Genomic DNA, 10779 nt, shown 5'->3' with positions numbered 1-10779 from the left:
CTGAAAACTTTTCTGAAAATATGACTTCATTCTTCATTATGGCTACATAAAATGTCATTGTATTCAATGTGTTTTGTGCATAATATCATTATTTTTAATGGGCATATAAGTCAGTTTCATATTTTGGCTATTGTGAATGCTGTTTCAGTAATCATGGAAAGGTGTGCACTTATCGCTCTAGTGTGCTGCTTTAGGACATATACGTAGGTGTGTTTCGTCCCGGTCATATGGTAGCTCTGTGTGTCTATGTGTATTTTGAGAAAAAGTGTCCTATGACTCAAGATGGCCTCAATCCTGCTACATCCCTTGGGGGCATACGACTTCTGATCCTCCTGCATCAGCTGCCAAGTGCTGAGTTTGCCTGATTGTGCAGAGGTACATGGGTTCTGCAAATATGTGGATTGAATCTTAGGATTTCAGATTTTCAATAGTTGATTGACAGAGAAAGAGAGAGAGAGAGAGAGACAGAGAGAGAAGAGTGGGTTAGAGAGAGAGAGAGAGATTGAGAGAGAGCGGGCACTGTAGGGCCTACAGCTACTGCCAAGGAACTCTACATGCAGGTGCACAGGTCACCTTGAGCATCGGGTTACATGGGTCCTGACCAATGGAACCTGGCTCTTTTCGGTTTGCAGGCAAGCACCATAATCAGTAAGATATCTCTCCAGCCCAAACCTTGGGATTGCTGCTTGCTAGTCAAGTAGTATATACCTGAGCTATATCTCCAGCCCTTCTTTACCTAAAGATCTCCATGTCAACAGATCACACAGACATTTGCATTTCAACATTTATTTTAGCACCATTTACAATTGAAAATTGGGGCACCAGCATAGTGGCCAATAACAGAGGAGTGTGTAAGGACATGTTGTACATATGTGCTTTGGTATAGATTTCAACCATAAAACCAATCCAAGTTATGTTGTTTGCCAAAAAAGAAAGAAAACAGAGGTAATCAAGGTAATTGTGTCTCAGAAGAAAAGATAGCAAGTCTTGGATCCTATGTATTTCCTACATTTTACACAGACTCAGAGACTTATGTACTCCGCTTGATAAAACATTGGAGAGAAAGTGTTCACGGACCAATGGGTATTCACAGGAAGAAGAGTGGCAAAGGGAGGGTTCACTGTAGAAGGAGATATGATCCATGTAGCAAATATACTTTTTTAACAATTATTTTTATTGACAACTTGTGTACTTCCAGACAATAAACCATGATATTTTCCTCCCATCCCCCACTTTCCCTTCACAACTCTGCTCTCCATCCTATACTCTCCCTCCCTCATTAGTCTCTTTGTAAGTTTCATGTCATCGTCTTTTTCTCCTGTTATGACAGTCTTGCGTAGAGGACACTGCAAGTCTCAAGTTTGGCCAAATAAGCCAAGTGACCAAAGGAGAGCAATAGTGGCATGTGACATCTGTTGGAAAACAACTGCTTTCGAATTGTACCGAATGCCTGCTCTGTGGGACGCAATCCACGCCTGCTACTGAAAACCTAATCGTACGTCTATGGCAGGGCAGGTGATGAGACTTATGGGTAGAAAGCCTGCTCTTGTCTGGATAAATGCCTATTTTATTGTCACCCAACTTCCTTGGAAGCTCTACACTAAATGTTCCTATTTTCATGTTAATGCTACTCTCACTTCTGCTTAGGGAAGCTTCACTTTGTGGATGGCCATGACTACTAGGATGACCCAAATGGCAACCTAGTGCTGCGATGAAGGGACAGAGGATTGTCCTGCAATGAAACAATAGACTCTTGGTTTCAACAAATAAAGAAATGTTTTATTTGAGAGAAAAAGAACTGCAGAGAAAGAGATAAAAAGAGAGACACAGTGTTGCAGTCAGTTCTGCCTTGCTGACAGTAAACACCCGACCGCGAGCAGATTGTGGGAAAAGAGGGATTTATTTTGCATTACAGACTTGAGGGGAAGCTACATGAAGGCAAGGGAAAATGATGGCATGGGCAGAGGGTGGACATCACCTCTGGCCAACATCAGATGGACAAGAGCTATGTCCGAGGTTGTAGAACATGGGCAAGAGCAATCTGGCTAGAACACCCATAAGCAGCCCCACAGATAGACACTGCTCCAGGAGGTGTTCATTCCCCCATTACCATCAGACTGATACCTAGCATCCAAAAATATCTATGTTTATGGTGAACACCTGAATCTAACTACCACATTCTGCCCTAGCCTCCATGAAGTGATAACCATAGATAATGTAGAATGGAATACATCCATCCAACTTCAAAATTCCCCATAGTTTTGAAGCTATACCAAAGATCTTCAACATCCCCAAAGTCCAAGATGTTTTAACTGCGCAAAAATACAAAACAACAACACCGCCAACAACAAAATACCCTATTTGTGAAGAAGAAACATCTACACTGGCATTGAGAAGAGCAAAGAAATATTCAACCAATTCAAGATTTAAACAGGGCAAACGTCAGACTCTGTAACTCCAAGTCCAACAACTCCAACTAGTGACAAGTCACTGGAATTTGAATTCTGCTCCTGGAGCTACACGCCTATGGTCTCAGAAAATTTCTTCTGTTGCATTAATTGTATATTTTAAAATTTGAGTTACATCATACCTGGATGGGAATGAGAGACCCCCAGAGAGAGGATATGGGTACACCAATTCCTCTAGTCAATGGAATTTAACTCCAGACGTGTGTGCCACCCTGTAAGTGTGGGTACTGGGAAATCCAACCTGGGTCTTAGGCTTTGAAGGCAAGTGCCTTACGTGCTAAGACATCCGTCCAGCTCAAGCAGGGAATTTTTTTTACATGAGGTGTTAATGTACGTGGAACATCTGCTCTTACTGTGGGTGGCGCTATTTTTTGAGGTACCTATCAGGACTTAATTACGTGGAGGAAGCAGCTGAGCTGCAGCGTCCATCTCTCTCTCTCTCTCTCTCTCTCTCTCTCTGCTGTTTGATCTCTCACTGTCTCCTGACAGTGATACCAGAAGGCCAGGTTCTTCATGCTCCTGTTCCTATGGCCTCCCCACCCTGATGGAGGTGGAAGGTGAGTTCATTCCCTCCCACCCTTAACTCACTTCTACTCAGGTATTTGTGCACAACAATCAGAAAGTTTCTAAAAACTCCTGATTCCCTATCACGTATTCCAAAAAAAATGGTGTTGATGAAGGCGAAATGGCATTTGAACTCAAAACAGTGGACTTCCACTGTCTAGGATACACTTGGAAACTAATGTGTATCATTGCTCTAAGCCGCTATTACAGTATACAGCCCAAATACCGAGCATATTCCAGATTCTTTTCTTGTCACACAGGTTACCTGTGCTGCGTGTAGATTTGTAAATCCAACTTTGAGTACCCTCAGAGTAGGCGAGTAATGTGCCAGGTGTACCTCGTGTACTTCAATCCAAACGCAGAAGTTATTCTAAGCGTTGAGCTTGCCTACTATTCAAGTGTACTAGCAGGCTGGGCGGGTCAATTGACTGGCAGTATGTAAACTTCAGCTGAGCACCATACACATTCAATAAAAAGCCATCACAGAGGATGCAGATGTGGGGATTGAATCAAACATATAACCTTATAGGGGCAAAATCCTTCAGGGTGTGTATTGCTATACATACTTCATCCTTTCAGCTGGGAGGCTGAGATTTCGGTTGTGAAATGTGTTCCAAGTCATCCTGGGTCTGTATCAGACCCTGCTTCCCAGAATGACAGAAGAAAGAGACAAAGACCCTGTGAATTTGAATGCATCAAAGTCAAGTGGAGTGAACCATCAAATACAGCTTAATTGAGAATGGTAACGCCATAGAATATCCAACCCATACCCGTCCTGACATATAAAGAAAGATAAGCACTTACAGTGCAGGCCTACCTACCTGAACTGGTTACGTAGTGGCGTGGCTTCAAGTGTCACCAATGCCAGTGCTGTGTGCCCACCTCGATCCCTCCGTAGTATGCTATGAATCTGATCAGCTGTGTTAATTCCCAACTTGAGATCAGCCTAGATCCTGTCATTCAGAATACCTTAGTTTATGGGGAACACCTGAATGGAACAAGCATATTCTACCCTTGCTGGCATAAACTGACGACTATACATGATGTCAAATGGAATGCATTCATCCAGCTTCAAAAGTCCCCATAGATTTTTATCTATCCCAATGATTTTCAAACACCCCCATATTCCAAGTTACTTTAACAGAGTTAAAAAACTAAAAAAAAAAAAAAAGTACATCAAAACCCCAAATAGCAGAAAATAAACATTCAGACTATGAATGGTGTTATGGCAGAGCCAAGAAACAGCCAACCAATTCAAGATTTAAGCAAGGCATAGTCCAAACTTGGTATCTCCAAGTCCAATATCTCCAACTGGTCACAAGTCCCTGGAATTCCAATTCAGCCCCTCCGGCTAAATGACCCTTGGTCCTGTAAAACTTTATCCAGTGCTGGCAGCACTCCTTGGCAGCCATCTCATAGGCCTAGCATCTCATTTGGGTGTCAGCTGCAACCCCCGACTCATCATCATGGCTCTCTTGGGTGCCAGGCAGGAAATTCAACAAGCCTGCTTCACACTACCCATGGACATTTTCAAAGTGCAAAACCGTGTTGCCAAATCAGAGACCTCCCTTTCCAGCGATTGTTATACTCCCTCATACCAGGTGGGCTGCAGAGTTTCTGAATCCAGGGAGGAATAAAGCAGACTTTAAAGAACAGCACACTCTTTCAGCATTCATGCCACTGGAGGTGTCTGCATTCTACCTGTTGTCCCAGTGCAGGTCAGATGCCCAATTTCTGATTTCTGTGTTTTGTATTTTCGACGTGACTTCTCACCCTTGCACACGCTAATCCGAGTATTTCCTATTCATTCTCTAGGTGACCTTCACCTCAAAATGATACTCCTACTCTACCATGTGAGAGCGGGGATTCAAGGCTTGCGCGAGCGTGCCCGGTTAGCTGTCCAGTCTCAGTGGTTGTAATCTCTCAGGCAGTTGCAGGTGAACGAGCAGAATGTTCAGCCCAGAGGTTTCATTGTTTTCCTTGCCATGTCCCTGTGCTTGAACCAGTCCATTTGTATGCGATACAACCCCGCACAAGATCTCAGGACACGCATTTACTAGCTAGCCTCTCACTCAAAATGCTTCTGGCCCAGAGCCTGCAAAGTACTCTTTCACACTCAGAAGCCAAACCTTCAGTCCGTGGGTCTTATTGCATTCATGCCTTGCAACTCTGACCAGAATAGGCCATCCATCTGTGCTCCGAATACTGCAAGGTGACTCCTAGGCCAACATTTCAAATCCTACCCCATTTCTTCCTCAAAAATCCACCTCAAAAGGCAACAAGCCACACATTCATGTGTCTAGCAGCAGTGATCCCACTTGTCAGTGCCAACATTCCCTTTGCAGTGAGTTCACACTGCTGGCAGGAAACACCCAACAAAGAGCAGAGTGTGGGGAAAAAGGGCTGATGTTGGCTTACAGACTGGATGGGAAGCTCCATGAATGCCAGGGGAAGCGATGGCATGAGCAGAGGGTGGACATTGCATTCTGGCCATCCTCACATGCACAATAGGTACAGGAGAGTGTGCCAAACACTAGCAAGAGGAAACTGGCTATAAGTCTCATAAGCCCTCCAAGAACAGTACACTGCCTCCAGGAGGTCTGCATTCTCATTTGGACGTCAGACAGAAACTTAGCATTTGGAACACCTAAGCTTCTGGGGGAAACATGAATCAAACCACCACAGACAGAGAGAGAGAGAGTTTTGGCAACCAGGGTTTCATGCCACTGCAAATGAACACCCGGTTCATGTGCCCCCTAAAGCGTCTGGCTTTATGCGGGGAGTGGGGAATCGAATCCAGGCTATTTGCAGACCTGTGCCTTTCACCTCAGAGCCATCTTTGCAGCCAAAATATGCTTGTTGGAAAGTGTCCTCAAGCAACTACCATGTACTGTTACGTATGTTATCATACACTAAAGGAGAAATTTCAGGAAAACTTATTAATTATAGTACAGGTATGTGGCTTGCCCTATTTTATGCAAATTTTATTATGTTTAACTATTAGGTAGATACCTGAGTTTGACTTCATACTATATACATTTTAGAAGGTAGTTTGTACAGAAAACTAAGATAAATACTATTAAAGGTCTGCCAAGTACCTCAAGTGACAACTTCTCATCTGTTAATGACTTCAACTACATTTGTAACAATTGCCGGGACATGCATATGTCTGTCTACCTCCATATTACTCTCTCTATGTGTATATCTCTACATGTCTATGATGAATATCTATGCATCCAGAGCTATATCTGTCTATAACTGTGTGGAAACTAAGGTGACCAATGTGTCCAACGGTATAGCTGCTCTTAGATCATATACCCATAATATTCAGAAATTTCCATGTCCCTTTCCCTCTGAACAAAGTACTGAACTCTGCCCAGGGCAGTGTACTGGGCCGCGTTCTCACGCTCCCGCTGAGCCCTCCTCTTCATGGCCTCGCGCTCTGGCCTCTGCTCATCTGTGATGGGGGTGGACTCAACTGGCCCTGGAAAATCGACTTTCCTCCATGGTATTGGCTGGCGGCTGAAGTCTTCCAAGAGATACTGGGTGTTTGCGTTGGGAAGTGAGTGGACCTTGGTCGGTGCAGTGGAAACAGGCTCCTTGTGCAGAGAAGTGCAGGATGAGGTCTTGTAGGGAGCTGGCCTACAGGCAACAGACTGAGAGACCCCGTGCTGGGTAGGGTGGTTGAAGCCTGGTCTGGGGAGACTGCTGGAAACTGGCCCAGCAGTGAAAGTTGTGCTGGCAGGAGCTGCTTGTGATGGCTTGACTGCAGGCGGCTGAGCAGGGTTCGATGGAGGCCTGGCAGGGTCAGGTGCCGGGGCCCTCTGTGAAGCCAGGGAGTGTGGCCTCCTAGGAGCAAGGCGAGCTTGGGGCTTGTCCATGCTAAGAAAGGGCAAAGGCACTAACTTGACCTTCCCAGGTGGGGGCAGCTCACACTGGGAGGGAGAACGCCGCTCTGTGCCAACACTGCCCTCTGGTTTCTGGCCTTTGCCTTGGGTTTGCTCAGTCCCTGTCTCCTGGCATGGGATCCGCAGCCCGGATTGGAGGCCTGGGGATGGTCTGGGCTCTGTGGTGCAGCGTGTGTTGCCCAGAGCCCGGCAGGAAGAGAGCCCTGTTTTCGGCTCCATCTTCTTCCCCAGGGCGTGGAAGACCTGCACTGACTCCAGCATGTGCATGCCCAGGGAGCTGCGAGGCTTTTTAAAGAACTCTTGGCAGAGCTCAGGTGGATGGCCCTTCCTCCTCTTGGCCCTGGGGATGGGCGGCTTCTCTTCTGCTTTCGCCTTGCCCCCTGCCGTCTTTTGCTCTTCACATGTCTTGGACTTCCTTGCTCTGGGCCTTCTGGGCCTTTCATGGCCAGGGCCCTGAGCTTTCTTGGGCCTGCTGGGTGTGGCTTTCTGAGCTCTGTGGAGGGAATGCTTGGCTGTGATGTCGGGAGCCCTGCCACTGGCTGTAGCACTGCCAACAAGCACCTCTCCCTCCTCTCCCTCCGCCTGGCCCTCTGGGTCCTGGCGCTGCAATTTGGCCTTGGGAGCTTCGTCCCTTAAGTCAGACACTTTCTCCTTTTCCTCCCTCTCTAGAGGCGGGGGGCCCTCCATGAAAGTGCTGCTCACCTGCACCTCACTCGCCTCTGTGCTTCCTGGAATTTGGGGCTTAGTTGGTGCTGGAAAGTCAGTATCGGTCACAGGGCTGAAGGGCTGGGCAAGCCAGACATCTTCCCCCAGAATTCTCAGGTCTTCAGAACCTCTGTTAGATTCCAGTCCTCCCTCCAGTGCCCACTTGTCCTTGAAACTTTGGCAGTTCTCTCCCAAGTGGGCATTTTGGGAACCAGGAGTGTTCCCTGGGCTCACCGATTCAGTGGGGGAACGGATGTCACAGGTATTGGGCATTTGTAACGGGAGGAGTACAGGATCTTCTTGCTCATCTTTTGAAGTCTGGTAGGCACCCAGAGGTTGTGCGATCTCAGTTTGAATAGCATCCAAAATCGTATTGTCTGCTTGTTTAGCACGTGGAGCAGGAGGCAAGGCCAGGAAGCGAGAAGGGCTTTGAACTGGAGATTCGGAAATGTCCCAACACTCAGATGCTGGCTTACTCTCCAATGTGCAGGATTTGGCAAGTTGTGACGTTTGTGGCAGGCAGAATGTCTGGCTTTCAGTTAGCATTCCCAGGGATGTTTCCAGTGTCAGGTTAGCATCCAAGCCCTGAGAATCTGCCATCGCTGTAAAGAAATCAAAAGAGGGACGTCAGTCCTGTGAGGCGACATGATCCGCTTCCACCCACCCACCCAGCCCTCCATCCAGGAACCTGCCCACAGTGCCAGGCATTGCCTTGGCTCCTCTACAGCACCATGGACGGCACCCTGACTTGACATGTTTGCTTGCTGTTGCTTGGGATCGATCATGTGAGGCCTGGCTTTGTAGCGTTTCCTTGTGTTTCATGGTAGTATTGTCGGTGAAAGAATTCAAACAAATACGAAATGTCTTGGCCTTGGAACATGGGTCAGATGTAGAACATCCACCCCTATGCTCTTGGCCTGTGTTGACTTCCGTAGTAACATCAAGACAGAAGAAGTTGTGCGTTGACTAGCATTCTCATTCAGGGAACATGGCTCCCTCTACTGAGAGTGTAAGCACAGGTCACCCGGGAGAGAGACAGCAGAGTACTTCCCTGTGAAATTCATGAGCATGGACAGTCTGAGTCTTGTTGTTGGGAACAGATACCTGAGGATCAGGCCTTCACTTTTGTTGCCATTTAAGGAAAGTACTTTTCACTGCACTTGTACTTTTGAAATGACCTGCTCGGAGTAATAAAGTAGATGAGCATGGGAAGGCATTAAGTATGGACATGGAGGGGGACTGATTTCCTCTGATGAGAGGGAGGCGTGGCTGCAGTGTGCTTGTAGAGGTATCTTTAGTACTACGTGGAAGGCCGTTACGGCGTTCTGCATCCCCACCCTGAGTAGAAAACTGCAGTGGTGTGTGCGGAGGGCAAGCAGGAATTAGAAACGTCCAGATTCCGATTCTACCATGTGTGGAATCCCCACAGATTTGACGGTTCTTTGGATTTGTGTTTTTATGATGTTTTGAGAGAGAGGAAGAGTCAGATAGAGACAATGGGTGCAGCACGGCCGCCGGATGTATGCGCAACCTTGTGCATCTGGTTTAAGTGGGTCCTGGAGAATGAAACCTGGGTCCTTAGGCTTCGCAGGTAAGCAGATTAAGCACTCGGCAGTCTCTCGGGCGCTCTACTGTTGTTTTGAACCCTCATGCCTTTCCTTCTGTCTGTTTGTACTCACCTTGACGGCTCGTTCTCGAGGTGCACTGAGCAGGCGCAGAATAGGAGACGGCAGAGATGGGAACCGCTGAAGGGACACTTGTGGGGGGCATCTCCCTCACCAGCATCATAATTTCTGGTTGCGGGGCACAGGCCCCACCACCTCCTTGTCTCCCAGAGACGTAGGACTGCAGGCAGGGTCCAACTTCCCCACACATCCAAAGGTTCGGGGTGTTTGGATCATTGTAATAGACCTGACTGCCTCCCTGGTAGGGAAGAGGCAGGCTATGTGGATGATGTGGAATGTGAGAACTTGTCTGTTGAACACGTGTGCCATGCAGTGTTGGGTACCCGGCCACAGTGGTATTGGCACAGGAAGTCTCACCATACTGGGCTGCCATAGACATTGAAGGACCTGAGGTGCCCTGATCGAGGATTGTCACCATGGCAGGCCCAAGTGAAGATGTTCTGCCCCCGGCGCTTCTTGAGGACTGCCACTCAAAAGCACCTGCAGAGGGGGCAGCTGACATGGAGAGGAGGCTGGGGCCCGGGAACCCGGCCAACGTGTTTGTGCCAGGATGTTGGTAAAGGTAGGCACTACGGGGGAGTGGCTGGAGAACAGCCCCAGAGCCTGGTGGTAGGAGCCATGCTGAGGTGATGGCTGGTGCAGAGGCTCTGGTGAGTGCGTACACACTTCCTGTTAGGGAAGGTGCATTGCTCACCACAGGAACCGAGAGCTGCTGGGCTCTCACTGTGGCTGGTAAATAGATATTCTGGAAGTTTTCTGTAGAAATGGGGAAAACAAAGATAAAAAATGATGAGATTGAGAATGTTGAAGGAAGAACAGAATTATCTCTGTGTTATTCTGATAGGAGGCCTCCAAAGGAACCCCCTGGTTCAGGGGTTTAGGAGGGTACTAAGTGTGGAGTAGGTGGCCTGTTCTGAGGCCTACTGTCCTGACGTGGACAAAGCAGACCCACGTGGTCAGGGTCAAGCACAGCTCCCTTGCTAGATGCCCTCGCTCTAGCCTGCACTTGCTCTAGTAATGCCTCTCATCAGTGTTTTGAGTGAAGGCGTTATGAAGTCTGACTCCTTAGGCAACTTGTAATGTCCCCATCTTCGGAGTGAGGAAAGTAAGGATCTGGAGGTCAGTCTGAAGAGTTCAAGTTCTCCCATGTTACTTACTATCAGTACCAGATCGCATCCCCCTCATGGCTCCCTTGCCAGGACATGATCCTGTGGTCAAAAACTCAGAAAGTGGGGGTAGTGGAAGCTTGTTGTCTGGACAGGGCCTAACTCTGTAGTTCATGCTGTCTTGTAGCTCCTGCTGGAGTGCAGGGCGATCTCTGAGTCCGGCTATCCTTGGGCCTCCTCCCCGTTGTGACCAGGGTTCGGGCACAAGCCACAGTATCAGCACCACATGGAACTTTCCACATAAGCGTTCTTGTGTCACTCATGAGACAACAGTGCCGCTGTG

The 10779-nt window shown here is 47.8% G+C and overlaps 1 protein-coding gene across 1 annotated transcript; it reads right to left on the bottom strand.

Moving 5' to 3' along the window:
• Positions 1-6337: 6337 nt before the first annotated feature.
• Positions 6338-8245, bottom strand: LOC123463532 (uncharacterized protein C2orf78-like). The gene has a single exon (XM_045159534.1). The coding sequence runs from the start codon at positions 8243-8245 to the stop codon at positions 6338-6340; it is 1908 nt and encodes a 635-aa protein (XP_045015469.1).
• Positions 8246-10779: the final 2534 nt, after the last annotated feature.

The sequence above is a fragment of the Jaculus jaculus genome, chromosome 9 (assembly GCF_020740685.1).
Source record: "Jaculus jaculus isolate mJacJac1 chromosome 9, mJacJac1.mat.Y.cur, whole genome shotgun sequence".
NCBI classification, from domain to species: Eukaryota; Metazoa; Chordata; class Mammalia; order Rodentia; family Dipodidae; genus Jaculus; species Jaculus jaculus.
This window is presented reverse-complemented; position numbering and strand designations above follow the sequence as displayed.

Coding starts and splice junctions, on each gene's coding strand:
- LOC123463532 (XM_045159534.1), bottom strand. CDS start 8,245: ATGGCAGATTCTCAGGGCTTGGATGCTAACCTGACACTGGAAACATCC.